This window comes from Aquila chrysaetos, chromosome 10, assembly GCF_900496995.4.
Source record: "Aquila chrysaetos chrysaetos chromosome 10, bAquChr1.4, whole genome shotgun sequence".
NCBI classification, from domain to species: domain Eukaryota; kingdom Metazoa; phylum Chordata; class Aves; order Accipitriformes; family Accipitridae; genus Aquila; species Aquila chrysaetos.
The window spans coordinates 29,923,410-29,951,124 of NC_044013.1; the positions used below are offsets into that span (position 1 = coordinate 29,923,410).

Genomic DNA, 27,715 nt, shown 5'->3' on the forward strand with positions numbered 1-27,715 from the left:
AGATTTTTATATTTTTCCTTGAATTATCAAGTCATTGCCAGCATCAGAGACAAGACACTTGCTCGGAAAGCCCAAGCAACTGTGCCAACTCTTTGACCCCTCTAAAGCATCCCCTGTGTTTTAACTGTGTATAAACCCTTCCACTCCTTTGGACTAAGCATGTATTGGACTCTTTTGAGCAGTTGTTACCCATATAAAAACCCACTGCAATACATTTGCATACATCTAGGAAAGGAGAAAATATAATCACTTTATTTTCAGTATACAGACTAAATTCCACCATAAAATAAAGATAATGAGTGAGCACACATGAATAAAATACTCTGCACTTTAAAAAAGCCCACTTTTGACATGTCTGCTGAATCCATCGTTTGCCACGTGGTGCTCGCAGCTCTCCAGAGTTGTTTCCAAGAGTGGCTGCAGTACTCCCAGGAGCAGTGCTCCATCAACTACAATTCAAAAAAAGCTCCCAGTCTGCATAGATGTGCTACATTTTCCTGTATGCCTTGAAATACTAGTTAGGTACAACACTATTTAATCATCTCTGCTCCCAAACTATGTCAGGTCCCCCTCCCATCCTTACACCAAAGCAAGAAGAATTACTTCTACAAGGAGGCAGAATCAGCAAGTTGTAGCAATACAAACTCTTCAGAGGTGCAGAACAATGGTATACCGCGATCTGCAGCACGTGAATATGCAGCATGGACAGCAAGACATAAATACTGATGAGTTGTACACATGCGCATGCACACAATCACCTCCGTAAAGCTTTCTCCACGGTGCAACTCCTTCAATGTCACAGGCTTGTCACAGGAAAAAAAAAAACAAACAAAAAAACCCTTTTCAAATTTAGCCCATTTAAAGCTGCCAACAAAATTTGATTTCATGTGCTATCAATGGGCATGTTATTGCTTGTAGTAAATTGGAGAAGATTTGGACCTACACAAGAGATTCACTTACAAAGCACAAAGGTCATCAGTGGCCCCTAAGCAGTTTTACAAACTGATTGTGGCTGCTCATCCTTTCCACACCCTCCACCAATGGTTGGCTACAATGCTCTGCAGTTCTAAACATGTCGTACCATCCCTTAGAGAACACAGTCAGTGTCTTCTCTGACTCATATTTAAATACACAAGAGCAGTCAGCATAAAGAAGTGTTACAGTTCATTTTACAAAATCCATCACGTCCCTCTTCACTCGTTCACCTGAAAAACGGGTGACCTGGGCTGTAATGGCAAAGGCCAGCAGTACCTAATCCTCTCAACACCCAAATGTCAACAGAAGAGGAGCTGACAGTATTGCAGAGATATTTTACATGCCCAGTGGAGCAGACACATTCTCATTGGACTTTCAGGCTGCCAATGACCTACCTCGTCCATGGTGAACCTGACCAAAGCCTTTAAGAATCCAGTTTTCACATCTTGCACCTCTAATTGAATGTAAAGTTTACAATTAAGTGTCTTCAAGGAGTAATAAAGCAGCTCTTGGGATTTCTTCCAAGCAAACACTGACTCAAAGGCTCAATACAAACTCACAGTGTTAAATGGGAACACCAGCCCATTCTGGACCCCTAGTCAGACACTGACAACAACTCCCTAGATCTTCTTTTAAAGTTACATGTTGCACAATCACTTTCTTTGCTAATGCATCCTGACTATAACCTTGTTTTACAGCCTCTCTTGCTAACTATACTCTTCAACTCAGTGCTGACTGCAAATGCTGTCCTTAACTTAGCGAGTATTATAAAACTGATAGATTATTTCCTGCCTACTGGTGCTCCAGATACAATACTACCTAGAAAAACATACAACTAATTCTTCCAGCAGGTGATCCAAACCAGCTCTATTCTCAAACAGCAGATTGGTGAAGGCGGGCTGCAGATTGCAAAGTCTCCAAGCTTTCCATACAATGAAGTGAGGTAGCAACAAGCAGCCTTTGAAACAGCATTGTCTCCGTATTTTTCCATAGTATTAAATCCCTTTTCCACACAATTTAGTGAGTGAACTAGAGGCTTCTCTGGAGCAGTGGAAGAAGAAAAGAGATGGTAAATAAATAACGAATGATAGGAATAACTAGGCTAATAGTTTTGCAAAGTTTTCCTTTTTGGTACCAGCACTGAGCACTGCTCGTTTTCAGGCGGAGAGAAATACAAAACACTTCAGTCTGTTTGTGAGCTTAAAGTCCAAGTGACTTCTGCACAATCTGCTTGGCAATTTTGTTAAATTGTTCTCTGTCTTCCCGCCACATCTTCGAGGCGTCTACATTGGCTCCACTTTCATCATTTGGCTCTGAAACGAGAAAGACTGAAAGATAGGTAGGCAGGCAGGCAACGGAGCAAGACCCTCTCACTTTTTCAATAATGCTTCAGCACTGCCACTTCCCTGTGGCTTTGGCACACTCCCCCTGCTTGGGACTACAGAAACACCACTAAAGAAAATCCAATGACAGTTGCTGGGTTCCCAAATGGTTCTGATTTAACTGATCACAAGAGAATATCACAGCAAGGTTGAGTTTAGGTAAGAAAAAAATGGCAGAGGAGCAAGACTCTTGTTTATGCTCTCAGCAGTTGAGCCCCAGCATGCACATGGAACACCACAACGCTGCACCACCAGTGTCATCAAGCGTTTTTAAAACTGCACACTGCTCCCTGCAAAATGTTTTTTCTGGTTCTGCGGCTTCACAGACACAAAGCCCTCCCGACCAGGCCACCCAAACAGGCTCTGTCACTCTTTAGGATGGCTTGTCCTATTAAAAAACAACAAAACAAAACAAGAAAACCCATAGAATGCTTTCATTTCTCCAACATCTTTTATCCGAGGATTTTAGAGCGCTTTACAAAGCACATTAAGCCCCTGTGACTCCCACACTTCATTTTGTACAGAGGTAAGCTGAAACACAGGATGTGTCAGGTTTGTGGTCAGCATACAACAGGACAACTGTCACAGGATTACACAAGCCACTAAGACAGAACATACTCTACCCATTTTGCTTCACACACTAGTCCAAATCCACCCCAGCCCCATTCATGGCAGACATCTTGGGCTCATGTCTTTCTCAACACAATGCTGATGGTCCACCCTTAAAAGCCAAGCAGACACCCAGGTCACCCAGTTTGGTAAGCTTGGGCTTACCCTATCTGCAGAACCAGAGCCAAGAGTTTGCCAGCAGCCTGAAGGAAGCTGACCATTGATGTTTTAGACTAATTCCACCAGAAGCCGTGGGAAAACAGGATGCACAGGCAGAGAATAAGAGAGACCAGGTGACTCCCATACTAACCAGTCTCGGTAAGGCTGCACAACAAACCAAGTTCTTGGAGGCCACAGGAAGCCCAGCAAGGTACTGTTTGTCTGCACAGCTTCCCAACGGTAGGTTACTATTCTAAAGCTAAAATGGTCCTACGTAAAAATCTCTTGCTTGCTCTTTGATCAACTTTGCTGCTTCTAAACCCTCTAAACCTTCTAAAATCTTTTATCATTCAAAACGATTCTAAGGGACACAGCTCTGCCCTTTTCGGGCAGTTCAGTGTCTCTGTCCGCTGTGTGGTAAAGAATCTGACTTTCAGGGAGCTGTACACAACAGAGTTGATCCACAGCCCTTGCTAGATTTAGGGAAAGCCATTTAAAAGGCTGCACAAAAAGTTTTTTCACCCCATTCCTCAAGAAACCTTCCCCTGAACCAGAGGTAGCAGAATGGGGTACACTCCCAGGCTGGCAAAAACCAAACAGAAATGGAGGGTGCTGGCTTGTGAATCACAGAGGCCACAGACTCCAGTTTACCGTACTGGTTAGATCCGGCTGGTAACCCTTCAGCTGCTAAAGCCAAATCCAACACAAGCTGTAATCAATAGCTTTAAGACCTGCAAGAGCTAAACAGGCATCATAGCTAATACAAGGACAGAGCACAGGTTTTATGCAGGAGCAGGGAACCAGCTGAGCCTCCAGACCCACCTACCCATCACCATCTCCTCGGTTGCTGCTGACCTGGAAGAAAAGCAGTGCAGTTGCTGGCAAAGCTGGAAACACCTGTTTAGTTATACTTTTTCAACTGTTTTCAGAGAACTGGTTTATTAATAAATAAATACGAGGGCTTTAAGAACTGTGATTGCTGCTGAGCAGCTTTAAATGTCCTTTGCTCACTTAAATCAAACAGCAAGAAGCAGTTACTGAGTTAGCTAGAGCAGCTATCTGAGCTACTGCTAACAGAACAGCAGTCCTTACCTGCCAGCATGCTAACAACTGACAAGAGGATCTTTTCCACACTCTGCACAGGACTCCACCGCTCAGCGCTGCTCTCATATCCCATGGGATCATCCCCAGGAGCATGAAGAATAGAGATGCAAACTCTCCCATCTGGGTAAACTGCACAAGAAGTACAGGGGATTGATTGTTACTCAGTGGAAACACTTAGCCTCTCTGATCTTTAGCACAGATGAATGTTTGGACACGGCCTTTGTATGACTGAAGCTAAACCCAGTTTTAAATTTCCTCTTCCAAAGGCAAGCGGACACAAAAATCTGAAAGACAAAAATCTAGCAACAATTTCCTTTAAGCAAATTGTCCTAGTTTCAGCTGGAATAGAGTTAACTGTCTTCCTAGTAGCTGGTATGGTGCTATGTTTTGAGTTCAGTATGAGAAGAATGTTGATAACACCGATGTTTTCAGTTGCTGCTAGTAGTGTTTAGACTAATGTCAAGGATTTTTCAGCTTCTCATGCCCAGCCAGCGAGAAAGCTGGAGGGGCACAAGAAGTTGGCACAGGACACAGCCAGAGCACCTGACCCAAACTGGCCAAAACAGGGTATTCCATACCATGTGACGTCCCATCCAGTATAGGAACTGGGAAGTGGGGGCGGGGAATCGCCACTCGGGGACTAGCTGGGTGCCGGTCGGTGGGTGGTGAGCAATTACACTGCGCATCATTTGTACATTCCAATCCTTTCATTATTGCTGTTGTCATTTTATTAGTGTTATCATTATCATTATTCGTTTCTTCTTTTCTGTTCTATTAAACTGTTCTTATCTCAACCCGTGGATTTGCTTCTTTTCCCGATTTTCTCCCCCATCCCACTGGGTGGGGGGGGAGTGAGTGAGCGGCTGCGTGGTGCTTAGTTGCTGGCTGGGGTTAAACCATGACACAAATCTAACAAACTTGGGTCATCCTTCCCTAACAGAAGCCTGCTGGGAGCACTCCTGTCATTTACTAACCAGTGACAGGCTCCACAGAAAAAAGAAGAGATGCAGCCTGGTGGAACAAGGCAAGTATTTATGCACAGACACGGCTCCAAGTAGGTAACCAGTCCTACTTAAATAGAAGGGTAACAGTCACACAGCACTGAATGCATGTTGGAGTCCTCCACTGGACCGTGACTGTAAAAAGAATTAAGCAAACTTGCTCTGCTGCAGCAAGGAGGGAAAAGTGGTATGTTATAAACAAGATAATTGATCTTATTTTGAACATTACTGAGGTGCAACCAGAAGAGTTCACACTACTTTTTTAAATTTTGCTTAAAGCTCTGCTGCATTAAAGTGCATGGAAACAAGGTAACCTGTCAATTAAGGATACAGACATCTTCCCCTCCCACCTGTAGCATAAGCAAAGCACGTGCAACAGTACAAGTCGACTGCACAGATGCGGGACTCCACTGACTTGATAATGAGGCCTAAGAAAGGTTGAAGACGCAACACAAAGAGAACGGAGTTCAAAACACTGCTTTAGCAGCATGGCCTAATTCTGCAGCCTCCCAAGGCATGACAACTTTATCTCAGTACTTCCAGTGCTTCTATTCCTCGGGTGTCCAAACCTGTGCCATTGCCAGGTGAACAAGACAAAACAAAAAGAGGGAATGACCGCTGGAAGCAGTTGTGCTCATTTCCAGTTCCTTCCATTCACCCAGCTAATGTCTGCACAAGCCTGCAACACGTAAGCACTTTGGAAGACTTTTATTTGCATCCCCTCCTGCAGCCCCAGGCTGGGGACTGGAGCTGGTCTAGCTGTAGCTGGAAGAGATGAAAACAGCACGTGCTCAATCAGCACTTCTCCTTGCAAGTTTGGAACACACTGGCAGAAGGTATTTCACTTGTAATTTACTCTAATGTTTTTATGTAGTGCCTCATTTAAAACAGCTGGACCACAGTGGCACAGTCATGATAGCAGAGGCTGATTCCAGGAAGATGTATGCATCTTCCCACTTTGTCACTAACTGCTAACACAAGACTTGCCATTAAATGCTACTTTGAAGTTATCTTCACCAGAGCATCCACCAACATAGTTTTACTTTAGGAGAATATAGTTCTGTGGTATCTCAATTCCTCCTGTACATAACACAAACTGCAAAGATAAGGGGAACACAGCAGACTTTTTAAAGATTTTACTTGCAACTCCTCACAGGTGGAGGAGTAAGCACTTAAAGAACAGAAAAAGCACAGCACAGCCACCCATTTCTACAGCCTTTCTGGGTATAACCAGACGATCACAATCCGACCCGAGAAGAAAGATTGAAGTATCTACTTTAGGTGATCTCAACTTTAGATTAACATGACCCAGAGTCATGGGACTTTAAAGAACTAAGCTGACCATCCAGTATGTTTCAGTTAACCCAACGGGAGAAGCACCCACGTGTAGAGTCACTCTGCAACACATGAGAGTCAGGCAGTTTGTGCTTCTCCGCACCCCACTCCTCCTGGCTATGCTGCCCACAAAGCAGCTGCGAGCAACGAACCTCAAGCCAAGGCCACAATTGCAGCTGCAGAGTATTGCCTGGACACAGATTTGCTCACAGAGACCAGTTCTGCCAAGAAGTTTGGGTGAATTAGTCCAGTTGGAGCAAGGTGTCAATGTGGCCGCACTGCTTCCAGGTGCCAAACGCTGCACTGCTGCAGACATCAGAGGCGATGCTACACTGCCTTGGGCACATCCGCACAGTTCTATGCTGTGACATGCAGGTGTGTCTTCCACAGGAGAACAGGAAGATGTGGATTAAATGGGCAAGAATCCGCATCAGTGGTGCTTCGAGAAGGAAAGAACAGAAGAACTTCAAGAAATTGCAGAATTCCTTGGAATAGGATGAAATAAATCGATTCCCAGCTGCCATTAAGATCTGCGTTATGCAAGTGCAGGAACGTCAGCTGAGAAGGAAACACTAGGCAGGAGGGCAGCATTTTCCTTTTACTGCTCTCAAGTGGCAGAGAGCTAACAGCCTAGAATACAGATCCAGCCCATCAAATCTGGGTGATGATAAACAATCTTTATGCAATCCATGTTGATTTAGCAGATGTCATAAGCAACAATTTTACAAAGAATGCCAAGGCTGACTCCAGAAAGCAGTGCTCCAGGCTGCAAAAGGGGGCTTTAAGGTTTTTACCTGTCCAAGGCTCAAACTTGTTAGCTGTACTTGTTACTTCAATTACTTCCAATGAAAAGTCTTAAGATAATATTGTCACCATCAGAATTGCAGAGAAAAGGCCAGCAAAGTCTTAATATTAAATGCCTGCAAACGTGTCATCTACTTGGACAGAGTACTCTGTAATTCAGAAAGATCACATCAGAAATGTCACTAAACTTGTGACTTAATGGGGAAAAAGCCGTGCTGCCTGACGAAGCTGCACCCACACTCTGGTGAACATGAACAACTTTTCACTCATTACAGTAACATCAAACTACTTAAATACCAGCCACAGAGCAAGACTGGAAAGAGTCTGTATTAATTCACTAAATCTCGCATCATGTATAGAAGATCTATCTTTGGACTATTTAGACAATAGTTACAAGTATTCCTGGAATGATCTTAAAGACAGTGAAATTGTTGGAATCTTTATTGGACTGTTTATGACCAAAAGGTATATGAAGAATAATGTGATAAACTGACAGAGCAAAATTGCTGGACAGCTGAACACTCCTACTGCATACTCAAGCTTGGAAACAGAGAGAACCACCCTTGGGAAGAATGCCAGCTCTCCTGCTGCAAAAGTCTGTTTTTAAGGTGCACAAGCAACCCACTCCCCCATATGTCCGGCTGCATCAGACTTACTGTTCGGATGGAACATCTCGCACGTGAACCTCATCTTCGGAGGACTTAACGGGTAGTCGAGTGGAAAGCTCAGAATAGCAGGGAAAACCCCATACTCGAAACAGGTGTCTTCAGGACCCCTAGAAACAGATTAAAAGCTATTCACCAGAGTTTTAGATAGTTCTTTCACCCAAAAGACATTTTAGGAGGTTTGGGTTATATCATCTTCTCCAGAAAACAAAGAGTTAATGCACTCTTAGCCCACACCTCATAAACTTAAATCCAAATATGGGGTTTGGGAGGGAAGGGGGAAATCAAAGCTTGCACACTAAATTACTAGGAAGGTCACAACACTGCTTAATTAGCAGGGTGTGTCTGCATATAATTGGAGTATCTGGCTCCAAGGCATGTTCCAGGATTTGAGCATCTGCACGTCAAGAGAAAGCAGAGGCAGGTGTGGGACTCCTGTGCCTTTGAAGATACTGTTATGCTGCACAAGACAGAGATGTCAAATGCTGTAGCTCAAAAGTAATTTATAAAACCTCGGAGATTCAAACTGCCAGTATTGAGCATAACCACACATAAACACTCAGCACTATCTGATGCAAAAAATACAGCAATGTTTTGTAAAAATAAAAACACAGCTCAGGAACCATAATTGCTAGATGCAGGACAACAATGTTTCTTTGCAGACTTAAAGGTATTTAGTTTGCACTCCCTCAAGTGCACACTGAGAACAAATGGCTGCATCAGGGTTTTTGTAGAAACATTTCCTTATTGTGTTCATCATCTAGTCCAAAGTGCAATCAAGTTACGAATATAGACAACTATTTTACTCTCCCTACATAAAACGTTTTTGGAAGGTGAGCAAAAAAGTTTATTAGGCATGATTTATTCGAACTTGAGGAACCATCTGGAAGTTATAACACAAACATGATCTCCCTTGATTGGAAAGATCATGAAACAAGCTTCATCACTGAAAGTCTTAGCCAAGGAAACCTCATGTATTTAGTAAAAAGCTCTTCAAACAAGGGTTACACTGTCTGGGAAATAAGGTTTAGGAAAATATTCATGTCTCCTCCTTCCAATCCACATTCTCCATGCCAGAAAGAACATAAAAGTTCAAGGACTCCTAACAGTTAAGGCTGCAAGTGGTAATCTACAGAAAAAGAAAACTGAGACCAGCAAAACCTAAAGCCCTAGGAGGCTCACTCTCTTAAACTTTGGGATTCAAAAGACTTGGCTGCTAGATAAACACACGAACTATGTGATTTAAACCTGAATATTGACACTAGCAGGTTAGATTAGAGAAATGCATCAACATACTGCAAGAATGAAAGCTAAACCATCTCAACCATTTTGTTCCCTTTCTGGCCTTTTCCCTAAATTTAGTCAGGATTCAATTCACATCTGAGAGTACACTGAATGCATTTTTTCATGAACATTTTAATTCGAGCTGCATTTTAAAGGCTTATTGTTGAACTTCTAAGAGTATGTACATACACGCATTGAAAAGCTGGTGGGTGTCTTATGTTCTGTTTTGAGAGCAAACACAAAGCCTTAAGGGCTCTTCTGTCAAATATATTAACCCAACATGCTCCATTTCAGGCCCTGTATTATGTGAGCAAAATGCTTTTCTTTTAGCCACTCACTGCTGCCAGGATCAACTTCAAAGAAATTATTAAAGTTAATCCAAGACAGCATTTGCAACTACAAAATGCTCAGGAGGCCACAACGTTTAAACTTTACAGCATCACTTTCAGTTCAAAAAGGACAGCGGCAGGGCCCGAGAGGTAAAGAGCACAGCACCTCTTGAAATCTTTGCAGAGCAGGTGGTGTGATTGCAAAGTACACCACATTCAAAGCCTCCGTGCCTTATGCTATAATCTCGTCTGAGCTGCTATGCTAGTCGAAGTCCAGACTACCCAGTACTCGATTAGGGTTCCTCCAAGAAACACCCAGACCATGCAGTGGTGACACCTGTCCCACTGAGCACAGAGCACTGAGCAAACGGGCCAGCTGCCTTCAGTAGTTCCCACACCCCAGGGAAGACAAAGCACTGGCCACTACTAACCACATGCACACAAAAGGCACTCATTCTGCACAGGCTCGAGGCATGTAACTCTAAGAAAAACCTTGTCTTAAACCTGCTCCATCTAAGACTCTTTACAGCCTACAAAGCAGGCAGTCTCTGCATCTTTTTCCACACCCGATGCTACTCTACAGACTTCCCTAAAGCACTGAGGAGCAGATCACGTCAGTTCTCCTCCGGCCATTGTATGGCATTAAATGACTTGCTAGACAACCAGACTGCTTAGTTGTGAGAGAGATGTAATGAACAACTGTGTTGACATAAGATATAGAATGAAAATAAGAAACTCTGAACTCCTTGAGCTGGCTATTACTTAGGCAAGGGCAAGAAAAGGATGGCAGGTATCTGCCAAAATAGGAGGGAAAAGCACATTGACAAGGACAATTAATACTATAATCATAGCTTCACATACATTTGTAAATGGCTTCTTATTTGTAAAAAGATGCTGGAAGAAGACCAAAACCCACAGTCATCAGATGCTGTCAAGGGGAATTCCATGCTAAACAAAAGTCATACACCTAATTATAGATCTAATTACCTTTCTAGACAGGTTTCTGGTAAGTTGACTTCAATTTATACTGTTTAGTTTTCAAGCAATCTTTAGTTCTTAACAATTATGTGGTTTTGCGTCTTTTGGGGATAAACTTTAATAGCAACACACACTTGCATATGCCAACCAAAGAGGGCAAAACTTGGTCTCGAAACATTCAATTCATGAACTTGCACAACTCAATGCAGCCTGTAGGACCTCACGCAGTGCTAAGGAATCAAGCGGCATTATGGTAAACTCTCTTGACATGCTGGGGCTATTTATCACCACAGATAAGTCACCCTGTTGCAAAGATTTGGCTTTCATAAATACTCTAATTCAGCTACTGTTTCATGTCTCATCAAAAGGGTGCATTTCACCATCAGGGTCCAAACCTCCACCATTCAGAAAGACTACCACGTTTTATTTTCAGTTGTGGATCTATTACACTCACTTTGGGAGCATAAGAACTGTTCTATCATTCAGACATGTGAATACAGCCTTAACATTTATATGTTTAACATTTATCCAGCACTGCTCCTGCAGGCAAGAACACTGGAAATACAAATTATCACCACCATTATTTTAAAAGGCATTATTTTATCTCTGAGACAAGCTCTTACACCAATCTGTGTAACATTACCTAGCCCACCTCTGAATTGATAAACAGGCTATGTCTTTTCTCTCTTAGGTCTCTTTTTTTTTTTGTATTTATTTGCCATTACATGTGCTCTAGCTTTATATAAATTGGGTGAAGGGAAAAAAAAAGTATTCTATTCTGTTCTTCATTATTGTGCTACTTACTTACCTTTTGCACTTCATCTGCCTAAAAATTTTACGCCAACTATAATTTCCTCATCTGCACTTCTTTCATTCCCATAATCTCACACAGCACATCTGAGATTACAAAACATTCGAGAAGATTATCACAGACAAATATAAACAAGTCATTTAGCTTGCTTTCCAAATGTACGCAAATACTTCTACTAATAAGAATTTTGTAAAGAGATGAAAGTAACCAAACATGTTTAGGGTAAATATGTTTCTATTGTACCACAGCTTCAGAATTTAGCAGACCTTAAAATATAATTTTATTATGACACACACACTATACAGAAACCAAAATTAAAGCACCTCCACCCCTCATTTTGCGCTGACAAAGACCTGAAGCTCAACACTCAGCACTTTCAATGGCTTTCAAGTCTGCAAGCAGCTCCTCTGTTGTTTAAGAATTTGTCATGGGAAACATCAGAAAAAGTATTTTCTAGGTAATGAACCAAATCCAAAAGTACTTCTGTGTGTCCCCCATGAAAGCTCTACTCAACCACAAAATCTCTGCTATGAGAAAGTACCAATAGGCAGGAATTTCCTTCCAGATTCCAAGAAGTGCATTAAATCCTCTGGGATTTCCATAGTCCAAGCAACGCACAGCTGTCTGAACTGAAATTTGGTACATTACAAAGCGCATGTTTCAGAAAAGTGATAACTATCCCACTTGCAGAAAGAGAAAGTGTAAGACACTGCAGCCAAAATCTTTGGTGTCAGGCAACAAACCACCTATTTCCATGCTAAGTGTTTAATTTCAGGAGACTGAGCTACCAGGAAGTACCACCTGTTTATCACAGGATAAATTGCTGCACATAAGCAGAGGCATTTGCCAACTCTTCATATCAATCAGCAAACAAGCAGTGGTAATCCTAATCTCCATTTACCAAGGCCTAAAATAACTCAGAGGCTCACGCTTGCCATAAAATAGGATCACCCACGCAGCTAGCTTGTGTGGAATAGGTGATGTGCTACAGCTTGGTACACTTTTGTATTGGTTGCATGCCTGATCCCAAGAAATCTTGTTTTTCACCCCTAGACAATACACTCCAAGCAAACTGAGCTAGGAAAATTCTGCCACCCATGCTCGCTGAGAATCTCCTAAGTCAGCACTAGGGGCTGCAGTGAAAACCTGCCAAGAACACAGCAGGCACACTCTGAGCGGGGCCACGGCCACCGCCTGCTGCCCCCAGCATCCTCTGGGACCCCCTGGCCCTGGCTGAAGGAAAGGAAATCACCAGCTCTTACTAAAGGAATCTTGAAATACAGAGCCTGGATCTACCCTAACAACAGACCATCAGCTTCAAGACAAACTTAGCCTTTTGGAGCTTCTTCATCTTTTCATTCTGTAGCATTTGCGTAAATTGTCAGACCTGAGTGACAAAGGTCTCTCTTCCTCTCTCCGGCCATTTTAGAACTTTATTTTGCAAAACTCACCAGTTATTCCACGCACTCAAAGTTCCCAAAGAAGGGCACAGCATGAGTAAAAGAGTACAAGCAAGAGAGAAGACGACTTTTAAGATGCTGGGCAAGAAGATTTTGTCTTTTCATGGCAAGTTTTGGTACAAACAACTGGGCCTATCAGTTCAGGAGTGGAAGAAGGAGGACACAGCTTTGTAAAGAAGTCTTTGTCACCCCCCAAAACGCAACAGGTAGTGATCAGAGCTATTCACCAATAGAGGAGCTTTCTACATGGAACCACTGCACCCAACATCTTTACACCAGCAGCCGATTCATGAAGTGTAAAGAATTTCACAAGAATTTTTTTTTTTTTAATTTGAATACTTTCTCAGATCAATCCCCTTCCATTTTTCTAGAAAAAAACTGAATAGCTAGTAAACTAATTTTAGACATTAATTTTTTTCTCCTGTCACTGATAATCTGTGTATTTTGCTCCACTTAAAACACGAGAAAAACCTGTCCTATATTTGCAGTTGAGTAAAGTTCTCAACAGGTTTGTGTGATCTACAAGCAATTAATTGTTTCCTACAGTGTTTGTATATGCAACGTATATCCAAGGGAGCCCAAATGAGTATTCCTGTCAAATTTGCCCGTTACTTATGCTGAATGTTGCTTACTATAATGACACCTGTACAACAAATGATCACTTAAGTCCCAATGCTGCCTCTATCACACTGTTTAAATTCCAAATATAATTCCCAGTGTGGGTCAGAAAAGAAGCTCCCAGCCAAAGCTAGGCCAAGGTCGATGATACACAGAACTGATATATTTTTTGCATTCTTGTTCTCCTAGAATCTAATCATAGCGTGCAGATACAAACCAGTATCAACTTACATAATCAGAGCTTCCCACTCAAAGAAGTTCTCTTCATTCATGGGACCTATTAAGAAAAAACAAAATAACACTTAGCGCTACCTGAAAGCAAGGCAACAACTTCACAGTGCATAAACCCTGCTCAGCTCCTCACCTGCTACGATCCCTTCTGGTGGGTTCAGGGTCAGCTCTATAAAAACAAAAACACAAGGAAAGTTAACATGACCTGCAAGCCCAAGCATTTTGGCTAGCGTTTGGATGGCCACAGCTTAGCACAGAGGCCCCGCCAGCAAATACCCTGGGGGAAAAGCTTGAGGACGCCAGGGGAGAAATGTTCTGGCCATGCTTTACTGCACAAGACTCCACATCCAGAAGGCCCAGTATCTCACTGCTGACAATTTAACTTCTTCATGCAAGAGAGTTTTGTAGCCAACGTTATTTGCTGTTTTGTGATTTTTCAGGCTCCCAGAACTAGTCTTCCCAGGGGCAACAATTTAAAACTGAGAAGGAAGGAAAAAACCTCTTTCCACAAAGCATGAGGAACACTCTCCTCTTTGAGCACTGTGGTATCTGCAGGTACAAACTCAACAGCCTGAAAAGAAAATGGGTTGTATTCCCATAACCCCTCTGCACCAATTCAGACTTGGCAGCATCACAATACAAGCCCCAAAACAATGCAAAAAGTTGGAGAAGCAGAAGCAAGAGAGACTTGACAAGCGGCTCTGTTCCTTGAATTTAATTCGACTCCCCCTGCGTGGCCTGGAAAATGCGAGTAAAAAAAGCAGCAGCAATAAAGCAGCCATGGCTGCACAAGGCCAGTTTGGATTCATCAACCCTCACTTTCTGTAGGAAACCGGTACAATTCCCAATTCATACAATAACTTCCAGCAGCAGTACCTCACTTCCAGCCTGCTGAAGCCCAGCACTCTGTGCAGTTTTTCTACTATCTAGTGCAATCACCATCAACTTCCAGTTTCCGAAGTCCTGCAGGGTGGTAGCAGCTGGTGAGGCAAAGTTCAGCTGCGCACAGGCAACCAGTGGACCTGCAGTCCCTGGGGGGCTGAACACCAGCCCCACAGCTCCAAGTGAGACATGGGGCAGCCAGCAGGACTGGTGGCAGGAGGCGACGCTCCGAGGGTGTCAGACCGGAGGAAGTGACAGGATGAGGTCAACTTAAGTAAGGGCTGTGAGCTGCTTACCTAGAACAGTGTTTCCTAACCGATGGCCTGTGGACTGCTAGTGGCCCATAACACACAAAAAGTGGCCACAGGAAGCGCCATGTGCTTTCCCACCCATGAAAACAAGCAGGAATACAGACCCAGGGAATAGGGAAGTCACAAACTGATAAACGAGATGCCTGACCTAATTTCTGTTAGGCTATACATGAAAACTGTGGGTAGCGCTGCACAAAACAGCACAAGGATTTTTGTCTTAAAACAGCTAAGTTACTGTTGGATTCAAAAATGTACTGAGATACACCAACAGGAAAGATAGTGAAACTCTTCTGTTCACTCACATTGCCATTAACTTTGGCAAAGACCTCTCCAATTGAAGTTCAAAAGCACAGCAGCAGATTGTAACTCAGCATTACGGTTTCCCACGAAGTCCTGATGTTAAGGAGCAGGTTTTTCCAGCTTGATAGTGGGTCTCTAACAGCTTTTCTTGTTGATGTTTTTAGACAGAAAGAGGGAGATGTCAAATCCAGGAGCTCCTGGAATCATTTTGCTCCATCTTGTGGCTCTCTAAGAAGAAAATCCCTCTGATATTTCCCACGATTTCCCTTGAAAAGCCCAGCAGCTTTTGCAGCTGCCCGGTGGCAGCATCTGCATGTCCCCTGCAGCAGGCAGCCATGCAGAGGTGTGCCATACAGCTCTCCACCCCCAAGGAAAATTGGGGCGATGGGAAACAAGAGCCAAACCCCGCCAAGCAAAGGCCTTCACAAGGATGGAGGTTTAATTCTCTACTTCACCTTGCTCAGCTCTCCCCTCGGAGATAGGCAAAAGAGGTTTCCATCCTTAAGGATCAGGCAAAGCAGTAACTGGGCAGTGCAGGAGCACGAGCTTTGATTTTGAGTGGCCGCTACTATGCCTGGTCATTGAGGAAGGAAAAAACCCTTTTCCACATGGATGGTCACATTCTACCCCGTGATTCCTCTAGAGCCATTCAAAGGGAAATTGGAAGCACAGCTTTCGGGAGCTACACAGCACGAACTGCCAGTAGCTGACACAGCATCAGTGGCTTCAGTGTTACCAGAGCCTCCAAAATAGGGTCACTTTAATGGAATGTCAGGGGGGATATTTTCCAATTATTTTTAAGTAAGCAGCAAAAAAACCACGCGATCAGAGCATTGGTTTTAAACTTTCACAAGTCAGCTCGGCCAAACAGTCTCCTACCCCACTCTCCTCTGCCACCCCGTCCCTCTTCGGCTGTCCTCCCGAACAAGTTGCGTGGCACAACAGGAGCACGTCAGCAGATGAAACAGCCCACCCTGTGCTCTCCACGGCATCCGGCCTGGAGTAACTTCTGGCTAGCCCAAGTTTGGCCTCCTGGCCTGCAAGACAATCCCCCTGCTGCCCCACGTGCATGGTTTAAAGCTTTCCCAAGGAAAGCTCTCCCCCTCTGCAAGTACCACGCCATGCTGCCCTCTCACCGTCCACCCACGACAGCAGCATGCCAACGCATACCCACACCCCAGGCACCATCACCCGACGGCCTCAAACACTGACGTGCAGTTTCTGTTCCTGCATGCGCTATTTCCCAGTGATAGCAGGGAGCTGAACCCTCTGCCTGTGCTGAGCATGGACAGCATCCAACACAAGGCACTGATGGGGGAAACGCGGATCCTGAAGCTACACCAGCCACCACCTTCCTGTGCTGGTATTTTACACGGTGCTATCTATCAGAGCTGCCACCACCAGGAGCCGTGGGATAAAGCAGCCTCCCGATATGCAGGGAGCACCCTACCGCCAGGCAAGCCTTCACGGTTCCTACAGAGAAAACGCACAAGCAGCAACATCCTATTAAGGAATTCCAAGAGACGGAAGGATAAGCAGTCAATGTGGAAAAAAGGATAAAACAAAGCCAGAAAAGGAATCAGTTTTGAAAGAGGTAAAAGGGAAGGCCAGGAAAAGTCTCTGTGGAAAACAAAGGAACAGCAGAGTCACAAGGAGAAGCTGAGGCTGGCAGCTGCTGCTGGAAGGCAAGGTTGTGGTAACGAATAGGCACCAGGTCACCTATACATCACCAAAATCACTTCAGGGTGCCCCAGGGTCTGGGGGGCGTGTAGGGAGCTCTCTACTCAGACACACGTGTTAGGTGCATGTTGGAGGAGCCCATGGTGGTGCAGCCCACCACCTGATTCAGAGCAACATCTCTTCAGCACTGGAGAGCATTTGGAGCAGCTTCCTTCTCTGCACCCTCCACAAGGCATCCTGTTCGTTTTGCAGGGTGGTTCTGCTGCACACAGTCAGGGGATTTGCTTCCAAATCGAAACGCGATGAAGTCCCAGCTTATAGCACCACAGCTAAACCTTACTTAAAAGCTTTTGCTTGTAAGCTGAGACTGAATGAAACGGAGCCAACACTAGCGAAGTGCAACACTTCTATTAGGAACTTGGGGCAGATTTGGGTGCACACACAATCAATGCCTCCCTTTTCATTTCACTGCTCATTATGGAGTTGTCACAGGCCAATTATGCCTTGGCCAAAAGGAGGAGAACTGAAAACACACCTTTTTGTTAAAGCAGTTAATAAAGGCTGATCACATTCTTAAAAGAGAAGTTCAGCAGTATGCTTTCTAAAAACTCTATCAATTTAGCATATCTCCAAGGTGATTTAAATGCACCAGACTCAGGAAATATTAAGGGCACATACTCACCTCAGTATCTGACAGCATCTGGACTGAGATGCTTGTAACCAGAATCTTGTTCTTTCCGCTCTGCCAGAAATTCTGTTTTCTTCTCTCCTCTCTGACGTAGCATCTGATCGGCATAAGGCAATTTGAGCTCAGACGGACACACAGCGCAGTGTGTGTCTGAGATATTTCCTCAGTGTTACACTTAGGAAAGAGCATTTTCAAAGTATGTGTAACAGGGACAGCTGCAGAGGCCTACCGCAAACACTCATCCCTCTCTTCCCCCCAGAGAGAGCAGCTCATCACAACCCTCACTGCTGCCGCGGGACTTTTCTTCGGCTCCACGCGAACTGTCTCTAAGCAGTAAGGATAGGAAGCACCCACTGAAGCACCGCCAGATTCTGTTCTGTACAACAAAGGTGTATTTCTTCTGAGAACTCTGAAATCTCCAAATTAATGTAAATCTCCTCTTTTTAACCCAACAGCACTCCCAATGATACCTGTTGGCATTACAACCCACTGCTCTATTGCCTCTTTGTAATAGAAAGGAAGTACAGTGCATACAACTAGGCACTACAATTGTTGTGTCTCCACAGATTTGACGTAATACTTTCAACGTAACCCATTTTAGATTTAAAAAGTTCAGCCAGCGATAAAGACATCTTCAAGATCATGCGACCAGGAAACAGTAAACATACAAGGAGGAGGTTTCCATCTCTTAACTCTCACAAACATAACCTGCTATTGAGAGACTCTTTTCAGGCTTTAACACTATTCTAAATCTAGAATCAACAACAAACACATGCTCTAACAGAAAGTATGCCCTTTTTTATATCTGATTTTTTGGAAAGCCTTATCTAAATTAGTTCTGGCAGAGTAGAAAAATACTTGAATAAATGTGAGACAGCAAAAAGTATGAGACACTCCAAACATGCAAAAAAAGACCTGAATGAGGACAAAAAATAAATCCATCTCATCTGGCTGCCCAGAGCCACCTTCCCTTCCTTCTCCACAAAGAAGGGAAAACAGTGCAATTTCACAGCCTCTCCCAAAATGACATAATGTATTTGGGCTCCAACACGTAGAAACTCCTCACAACATCAAACATTTTTCACATAAGGTAACAATAAACCTTTATTTAAAGATTTAAACACGAGCACGCACATACACAGGGAAAATCAAAGACCAAAACTAAAAAATAAGCAAGTAAGGAAAGAATTAGAAGTCTGGTAAACAAAATACACCCACCAGCAATGCACTTACTGCCAGACATCTCTGTCGCGACTAGAAGTAACTGAAGGGAAGAGATAGAGAAGAAGAAAACTAAAGAAAAAAAAAATTGTGTGCAGAAATATACACATAGATATATACAAGATTTCATCTGAGGTGGGCGGCCAGGAGGAAGTTTAAAGTCACTTCCACACTCACACTCACCCAGGGCCATGCAGTGCTTATGCCCACACCAGGAACATACATCGAGAACACGCATCGTCAGGAGGGAGCTGAAAGTTCAAGCAAAGCTGAACCTCAGACTACAGCCCTGCCCCCAGACAGGACCTTCTCTTATTCTGCAAAAAGAGGCAGCAGAACTACCTACAACTAGGAACTATTTTTATTTTTCAAAATAACTTTCGCTGAAAATTTCTACAGGACAAAACAGCTTCTGAAGAGCTGCGACTGCCCAGTCTTTTGGGAAACACTAGGGAAGGGTTATAATTCAGGCTTGATTCTGGGCTTTGCAGCAAAGTTTGATGAGAGCACCCACGAAAGGAAAGTAACAACCCTGGAAATGCACACCTAGCATAGGGTAATCCAGGCAGCCACAGAAACGGAAAAGTCTGGCTTACCCTAATTCTGTAACTCAGGTCTCCAGAAGTAAAAGCACTGTACACTTAGTCATTGTAGATTACATTCATTTTTTACAACACTATGTTTCATTAGAGTTGGGAAAGTATTTATAGAGGAGGATCACAAACAAGATGGTATCTCAATTCATGGCAAGTGTTACCCTGGGAAACTATCGGAGAAGATTCATGTAATGTCTGCCTGTAACATTAAGTCAAATTCTTTTTGACGCTATTTAATGTCACTTTTTTCCTACAGAATTAATTAATACAAGACATTCTAGTAAGATCTCAGGGCTTCTCAACAATAAAGGATCAGAAATGCTTTTTGGGACTAAGGGGATTTATGTAAGAGAACAGATAAAAGCAGAGTCAAGTCTTTTTGCAGCTGCCTTTCAGGTCAGTGCTTCTGGATTACAATAGAAAAATGCAGGTTTCTAGGACTTGCTGTTGGCACAAGCTTTACCTGCACAACCACACCGGTGGGGCTTGCTCACCATCCCGAGCGGCTACAGGCAGCAGCCCGAGCAGCAGGGGGAACCCACGCCAGCCTCGGCCCTCACAAACACCTGCGTGACGGTTCAGCTTAGAGACCTGGGCTCTGCAGAGCAGCCTGAGAATAAACACAATATTGGCAGGAAACATGTGTCTATAAATACTCTATTTTATACAAGCTGGAGTCTTCCACGAAATGATGGTAAAGTGAGAAACAACTCCTCATCCCTTGACAATGTCGGGAGCTCTGTAAATGACCTTCACTGGAGCAGGAGGCCAGTTCTTATAGCTGAACACCATCCTTACCCTACCAAACACGTCTTTTTTTTCTCCATTCTATTTCCTTGCCTTAAATAAAAGCCAGAACATCAGAGGCCAAAAGCAACTAACAAACAAACAAGCAAAAAATATTTCTTGCCCAAAAAAAGCACCTTCAGACACCCCGCAAGCTCACCAGGAAGCAGGTCACCCACCCCGGGACAAATGGGATGTCCAGAGGGAGCCAGCCTGCAGCAGCAGGTCCCTGCTCCCTGTGGTGGGGCCGGCAAAGATAATCTCCCACAGATTTTTAAACAAAGAAGTCTATGTTGTTGATCACTAAATTCGAGTTTCAAGGCTGTTCCTAGCCGCTGCGCTTCCATTAAGGTCTTGACAAACACCTCTAATTATCTTTGAGGTAACAAAGCTCTGCAACAGAGGCTTCCCTGGCTGCATTTTGTTCCACTTGGAAAATTTAACGGGGTAAAAAACAAAAAGAATTGGCCACTGGCCCAGGATCCCCAGGCCTTCCCCATGACTAAGCTCCCCGTGCCACTGTGTCCCCACCGAAACAGCCGGGGCTCGCAGCCGGGGTCGGTGCACAGGACGGTTTCCCACCGAGGCCTACAGCGAGGGCGAAGGGAGAACCACCTCACAGAGGGAAGCAGTGCCAACCATGTCTCCCCTCTTCCACAGCCGCGCTTCACAGACCCCGGTGCCCCCTAATCCCCCGCCCCGGGTGTCTCTCTAGGGAGGCAGGGAAAGCTCCACAGGCCGAGTGGAGCCGAGCAACCGGCGGGGTCCGGGAAACCGTGGCCGGCGGGGGCACAGGGAAGTGCCCCGGGGGGAGGGAGGCCCACGGCCTGCCCCGCCGCCGTCACCGCTCCGCCCGGCCCGCGGCCTCCGGCCCTCCCGGGCTTTCAGAAGGATCCCGTCAGGAGAGGCAGCGGGGAGGGAAGACCAAGGAGTGCCCGGCCCCGCCGCTCCCCGGACTCACGCTTGTACTCGGCCATCAGCCGCTTGAGCGCCGTCCCCGCCATGGCGCGGCCCCGCCGCTCCCGCCGCCGCTTCCGGGGCGGGCGGCTAGAGAGGACGGCTAGAGCGGTCGGCCCCTCCGCCTCTATGGTACGCGCCCAGACCTCCCAGTGCCGGGACCGCGCATGCGCAGAGCGGGCGCCCGCCCTGCGCCGAGCACCCCCTAAGCAGAAAAAAAAACCTCAGGCGAGGGGCTCGTCAGGGCTGCACGGAAACAGGAGGGCCTGGCGGCGATCCTTTAGGTACCAGGCTGCAGAGACGGAGGGAGAAAGTACAGCTGCTCGCCGGGGAGGGGAGGAGAGAGAAAAGAGTGCAAAAAGTCGTATTGTGCGGCAAAATCCCCCAGGCAGGGTGGGTTTTGCTGCTAAGGGAGGGGTGCAGCGGATACCCCCGGGGATTTATACTTCTGCTGCCTCAGAAGCCTCCAAGGTGGAGGTCTGAAGCACCGCCGCCACATACACCTCCCCAGCAGGAAGGGAAAGAACCAGCCAAGGGGAGCACGGCCGTATCGAGTGGAAGGCATGAGACAGAGTACCAAACTATATTTACTGTATACAATAGTAAAGGACAACAAATAAATGTACAAATTGGTGAATAAACAGCAAGATCTATGGGATGTCCCACCCCAGCCCATTTACAAGAAAACGAAAAAGAAAATAAGGGCCTTTCCAACAAGATTTCCAGCAAGCGGGAGATGATCTAACACTGCCAAAGGGGTGAGGTAAATATAAAAGGCAGGTAACGATTCCACAGGGCAGCAGCACACAACCTACCGAGGGACAACAGGACAGCCTCGGTAAAAATTCATCTGGAACAGGCTCCACACAAAGCCCATCACACAAATGCATTTAAAATTCAGTAAGTTTGGGGAGGCAGTAGTTTGTTTGTTTGTTTTTTTAACACACAGACATGCACACACCTCTCCTTTTGCTCACCAGGTTCTTCACAGCTCTTCTGCACATAGAGCTTGGTGACATTAAAAGGCGCTTTTTCCCCTCATTTATCAAGTTAATCTACCAAAAACAAATATTAAAAAGAAACCTGAGGCTGCAGACTTCTAGTACCCACTGAGAAATAGAGACATACTAAAGAGAGCAGGAGAAAGGTGACAGATTCTGCCCAGCACTCAGCGAAAAACAGCTGATGGTGCAGTGACGGGTTTCTGTTTTTATAAGCTTGCACAGCAAAAAAAAATGCTGCTGCTCTATCACGAGTGTTGAGTGTTCGTTTTTGGACCAGCTGCTCTGCTAACTCCGGTTCTGACAATAATTCAGGACAAATCTCATTTCTGCATTAAAAAAGTATATTTCAGACAACTTTATCATAATATGACAAAGCACATGTAAATCTGCAATATTTTAAACTCCAACTCTATACTAAGCATCGTATCTGCATGTACCAGCCTCGTGTCACAGGCTTAACGCTTCTGAAGTAACTGTGTTTGCAACACGCGCTAAAAACTTAAAATCAGCGTCTCTTTTCCTTCTCTTAGGCGTATCTTAAAAGGAAACTTTTACGTTCACAATTGGCATGAAAATATACTGAATTATTTACATGATTAGAATTAAACAGAGGGGCAAGACCAACAAGAACCAGGAATGAACACTCCATGTCCTAACACATGGATGAATATTTAGGCCACAGGTTTAAAGAAACAAAAAAAAGAAAAAAAAAAGGTAACAGCAGAGAGACAACGCATATTACTTAATCTGAACTTAAATCAAATTGGCCCAATTTAAGATATAGATTAATCCCTGCAGATACTGTTTTGACTTGCACACGCAGTACGTCAAAGACAACAAGCAATTTTGGTAAATGTCCTCTAAAGTTTAGAAGAATTCCGTGTGATTGGCATGTTCATTTGTTTACTGTTTAATAGCAAATCCAAGGACAGATGAGAGAGTGAGGTGTGATGAGGAACCTTGAACTCCTCTTCTCAAAAGGACGGCATGTCTTAACACGCTCCACCTGTCTGCTGTTGGAACACATCGATAGTGTCTTCATCTTCCATCTCCAGCTGTTAGAGTAATACAGAAAATACAACACTTGAAATACAGACAGTTACAAAAGCACTTAGCTCTCTACTCCTAAACCGTACCAGTAACAGAGCACTTAAGGTGTAACTTTAATTAATTAATGCATGAAACACTTTCCATCAGGCACTCCATCGCCCCTCCCATTGGAGGATCGCCAACACCAAAATGGGTTTGAGAGGCACGCTGGTCAGTCAGACCGAACTGGGCAGTTTAGCGTCTTCTACAACAAATCACCCAGCCGAACATCTCTGCTCCTTGCCTCCGGCCTTGCCAGCCCAAGAAATCCCCCATGCTCTCAGCACTGCTAGAGCCAATGGCGGCTACAGCTTCAGTGCCGGCTCAGAACAGGTCGACACAGAAATAGGACCGAGCCCAAAGTGCCGGCACTTGCCAGGGGTCCTTTCCACACCAGCACTCCGGTGCCAGCTTGTTCAGCACCAATGCTCCTACGCATTTCCCCCCCCCCCCCCAATAGTGAAAACATACAAGGGAAAAAAAAAAAAATCCCACCCTAGACAAATTATTTGGAACATACTAAACTTAGAGCAACTACTTCAGGATCATTTTGATTTTGAACCCCTTTGATTTGCAAGCAGACATCAAAATATCTGTATGGCAATTTGCAGTAAAAGTGTTTTTCATACCTGTGCAGGTGTGTCTGTTTCACTAATCGGTTGTCCATCAAATCTGAATCTAATCTGCCTCATTGACAAGCCCTGCAAGTTTAAAATAATTAATATATGAGAAACCATGCTTTTGTTTCTGAATCCAAACAAAACATTTATGGATTTACTGTCAGAACAAATATTAACAAAATTAAGACTCAAAAGATTTAACCAGACAGGAAACTTAGTGCATCTATCTTGCTACATACATTGAGGAAGCGGAACTGTTTGAGTGACTGTCACAGCAAGGACTCTATATGGAACCACAGGTGTGGGTTTGGCACCTGGGTCTGATCCAGGTTCTGATCCTGCTCTGCAAGGCACAAGTATCAAAAGCTAATTTACAAAGGTAATTTAAGAAGCAATCAATCAATACACCATTCTATAAAGCCTCAGAGGACATGTCAGGAAGGAGCAGGAATTGTTTCTCACGCAGTCAGAGAAGTAACAGTAGATTAAGTTCACTCAAAGGACAAAATTTTAAAAAAAATCTGAAAACACCCTACTTTTTAGCGTAACTAGCTATCAGCACCGACTACCCCTAGTTAAGACAAGTTTTCACTCCTGCCAGCCTTCTGCTCCCAGTTCTAGGTCTTTATCTTCTGATGAAAAAAGGAACCATGAAGAAGACTGAGGAAAAAAGAACCTGCAGAACTTGATGCGGATTTTTTACCTGCAAGGTTTATTAGAAAAACGCTAGAGTCTAACGTCAAAGTTAACGTTGCCCTTAAAACCCAAATTGAATTCATGACTGAATCCTGTTTTGACAGTGTTTAATCACACGAGACAGTCTTTATTCCCTGCCCCAGGGATCGAGGTCTTTGCTTTGCTCTCCAAAATCCTTCAAAACCCCCATGCGATTCACACTTCCAGTCATACACAGAGCCACAGGAACGCCAAAACTCCCCGCACCTCTCTAAAGAGGTCTCTGGCTGAAGGGAAATGCTGGCAAACAAAATCTGACTCCACTTCTGAAAGCCGTTCACATCCCCACCCTCTGCTCTGCGCCACCTAATACAGCATAGAAGCGCAGGCACCAAGGGCTACAGACTTGGGAACCGGGCTGTGGGGATAAATCCCTCTCCCATCTAGCTCAGGGTGGCACCGAGAAACGGCCTCCAACATAGAGCAGCTGGCTGCCACCTGCAGAACACAGCAGTCCAAACTCTGCAGTGGGTGAGGGGAGAGACACATGAAGGGAGGAGAGAAAAAAATAAAAACCAAACCAACCCACAATGCAAGTCATGGCATAGGAGTATTTGTTTTCTACTGTTTTCCAAACGGCAAACACGGTCTATAGAAAGTTGATAAAAGTTTTTAGAGATGATAGAACTGAGGGGTTGTGAGGCTAAAAATTCAGAGCAAATGGGTCTCAGAGCCAGAATCGCAACTCGAAAAATTTTGCTAACCCCGTCACAAGACACGTGTTTAGAGCTCTAGGAGCACCTGATGAGCAAGAGGCAGTTTTCATTAACTGAAGAACTCTAACGCTTCAGAGTCGGCGGTAGCCCAACTCCTCGCCCTCCCACGTGCCCACAGGGCTATATGCACCCCGACGCACTAGTACTCGTAACCTTCCAGCCGAGTACCCGCCGTCCCGAGGACTCTTCCCCAGGGAGAGCGGCGGGAGCGGCCGGCGGGGCCGGGCCGGGCCTACCTGCCGCTCGCAGTACGCCTTCATCAGCTTGCTCAGCGGGGTGTGCCGCTTGATTTTGAACTGCACGACGGAGCCGTCCTGCCCCGCCACTTTCAGGTTGATGTGATCGTTCTCCGTTTTCACGCCTTCCTGGATGAAAAGCGGGAGGAAGATACCGATTCAGAGCCCCAGCCAGGCTCGACGTCCGTGCCCCCCGCCCCCCGGGCGAGCTGCCGGCCCCACAGCCGCGCCGCCACCCTCGAGGCGGGACAGGAGGTCGTGGTGGGGCCGACCGCCACCCGCTGCGGTCTGCGGAGGCTGGGCGGCCTCCCTCGGGGCGGCGGGGGCCCGGGGCTCCGCTGGCTGGCTGGCTGGCCGGCCGCCTACCCCTCCCGCCGCCGCGCCCCGGCCCGGCCCAGCCCACGCCGCCATCTTGGCCGCCGCACGCCACCGGTCGGGGCGGAGCCCCACCGGCAGCCCTGCCCCGGGGCCCGGCGGCCAGGCCTCTCCCCACCCACCCCCCACCCCCCGCCCCGGGCCCGGCCACGCCGCGGCTGACCCCGGCCCGGCCGCGCCTCGCCTCACCTTGGGCTTCTCCTCCGACATGGCGGCAGGGACGGGACGGGGGGCGGGGGGGGAGGGGAGGGGACGGCGCGCTCGCGCGCTGAGGGTGCGGCCCGCGCGCTCGGCTCCCGCCTCAGCTCCCGCCGCCGCCTGCCGCCCGCGAGAGCGCGCGCCTCGGCTCCGCCCCCACCCTGCCGCCGCGCCTGCCGCCCCGCGCGCTCATTAGCCGCCCCCGCCCCGTCACGTGAGGAGGGGGGGAGGCCCGTATCGGCCGGGGGCGGGGAAAGCGACGGCGCGCACCTCCCCCGGCGGCTCTGGAAAGTGCGTCACGGGGAACCGGAAGCGTTGCGGAGGGGGGGGGCGCTGCCACGGGGATGGGGCATGGGGCGGGGCTAAGGGGCGGAGCAAAGAGCAGCCGGGGCCCCGCCGCGCCGCAGGGGGGTGCTGTGCGCCGCCGCGCTGGCAGCGGCCCGGGGAAGGGGCGGCCGCGACCTTCCCGCCTCGCCGCCGGCCGGCCGCCCGGGGCAGCCGGTGCTTCGCTCCCCCCGCGCCTCGCCCCGAGCAGCTGCCGTGCCACCGGCAGGGGAACCGGGCGGGAGGCGGGGGAGGATCGGAAGGCTTCCAGCCCCAAAGCACAGCGCGGTCGGGGGCTCCCATGCGGGCCTGTCCGGGAGTCTGCCGGCACGGCACGGCCCGGCCCGGCCTGGTGCCGAGCAGCCAGGAGGGCAGGAGGTTAGCTCTGCTGGAGAGCACTGGGGGGAGGGCTCCGGGTTTCCCTGAAGAAGAGACCCCCGAAATACAAGGCACTTCCTGGCTGGGGCCGCTTGTCCCATGGGCAGCGCAGGCAGCTGCCCTTCAGCAGGCGGCTGTGCAAGGGCTGCCTCCCCCAGCCCGGACAGCCTCCCCACAGGATCGCAGCCCTCCGCAGCACGGGGGTGTGCGGGACCAGGAGAGGAGAGGAGGGTCTCCCCCAAACCTCCATCCCAGCCTCTTTCCTCGCCCTGGCCTTCAGGAGAGCAGGCACTGGCCCTTGGGGGATCTGCTTAGAAGAGGCCCAGTGGACTCTCCCTTCCCCTTCCCTTTCTGGGGGTGCATCCCTCTCCCCCAGTTCCCAGGGCCATATCCCTCCCACTCCCCCAGTTCTGCAGCAACGAGCAAAGCAGCACAGAAGAAACCAGGCATGGCCCCTCTCAGCATCCCCGGTGTTTTTATTTCAGAGCGACCCCGGGGGCACCGGCCGCCCCGCTCAGAAGTGGAGCCAGGGGAGGCGGCGTGCATGGTCCCCTGAGCCCGGCTCTTCCTCCCGGACCCTCCGCAGCCATGACGGGTCTTGGATGTTCCCTGGAGGGTAGCGGAGCCGGCTGTGCCCGTCACTGTCCCACTGCCCAGACAGGCTCCGGAGACGCTGGTGGGGCATCGGGGGGCTGCGCTTCCCGTGCTCTGCAGAGAGTCTCCGGCACCAGGGACCTCCGGGGCCCCGCCGCTGCTGCCGCCGCCCCTGCTGGCCCTGCCACAGCCCCACGTAGGGATGGACTCGGCCATGGGGATGGAGGCCCACCCCACCATGGCCATCCTCCACCCGCAGGCAGGAGGCCTGTGCTCACAG

The 27,715-nt window shown here is 47.0% G+C and overlaps 2 protein-coding genes across 6 annotated transcripts; both read right to left on the reverse strand.

Annotated features, from left to right (window-relative positions):
* Positions 1–230: 230 nt before the first annotated feature.
* On the reverse strand, positions 231–21,293 carry UBE2G2 (ubiquitin conjugating enzyme E2 G2). 5 transcript variants are annotated; one of them, XM_030027754.2, is made up of 6 exons: positions 21,171–21,293; positions 13,879–13,914; positions 13,746–13,791; positions 8,026–8,144; positions 4,218–4,358; positions 231–2,303 (listed from the first exon to the last, which is right to left on the reverse strand). In XM_030027754.2, the coding sequence occupies exons 1-6, from the start codon at positions 21,211–21,213 to the stop codon at positions 2,176–2,178; spliced, it is 513 nt and encodes a 170-aa protein (XP_029883614.1). In that variant the 5' UTR covers positions 21,214–21,293; the 3' UTR covers positions 231–2,175. The 5 variants fall into 5 exon arrangements, with proteins under 5 accessions (XP_029883614.1, XP_029883616.1, XP_029883615.1 ...); XM_030027756.2 differs by having other exon boundaries at positions 231–2,288; positions 21,171–21,282; XM_030027755.2 differs by lacking the exon at positions 21,171–21,293 and adding an exon at positions 19,887–19,958.
* Positions 21,294–21,735: 442 nt separating this feature from the next.
* LOC115346992 (small ubiquitin-related modifier 3) lies at positions 21,736–26,269 on the reverse strand. The gene is made up of 4 exons (XM_030027759.1): positions 26,131–26,269; positions 25,567–25,695; positions 23,889–23,960; positions 21,736–23,225 (listed from the first exon to the last, which is right to left on the reverse strand). Exons 1-4 carry the CDS (start codon positions 26,149–26,151, stop codon positions 23,163–23,165), a joined length of 285 nt encoding a protein of 94 aa, XP_029883619.1. The 5' UTR covers positions 26,152–26,269; the 3' UTR covers positions 21,736–23,162.
* Between the last annotated feature and the right edge of the window lie 1,446 nt (positions 26,270–27,715).

Bases quoted from the DNA above. Each gene is read 5' to 3' on its own strand.
- UBE2G2 (XM_030027754.2), bottom strand. From the start codon at position 21,213: ATGGCGGGGACGGCGCTCAAGCGGCTGATGGCCGAGTACAAGC. The intron at 13,792-13,878 runs GTGAGGAGCTGA...TTTTCTTAATAG, and splicing joins ACCAGAAGGGATCGTAGCAG to GTCCCATGAATGAAGAGAAC. The intron at 4,359-8,025 runs GTAAGTCTGATG...CTTCTTGTGCAG, and splicing joins CGAGATGTTCCATCCGAACA to TTTACCCAGATGGGAGAGTT.
- LOC115346992 (XM_030027759.1), bottom strand. From the start codon at position 26,151: ATGTCGGAGGAGAAGCCCAAG. The intron at 23,961-25,566 runs GTAGGCCCGGCC...TTAAACTTGCAG, and splicing joins AGGCGTACTGCGAGCGGCAG to GGCTTGTCAATGAGGCAGAT. The intron at 23,226-23,888 runs GTATGAAAAACA...TTACTCTAACAG, and splicing joins AAACAGACACACCTGCACAG to CTGGAGATGGAAGATGAAGA.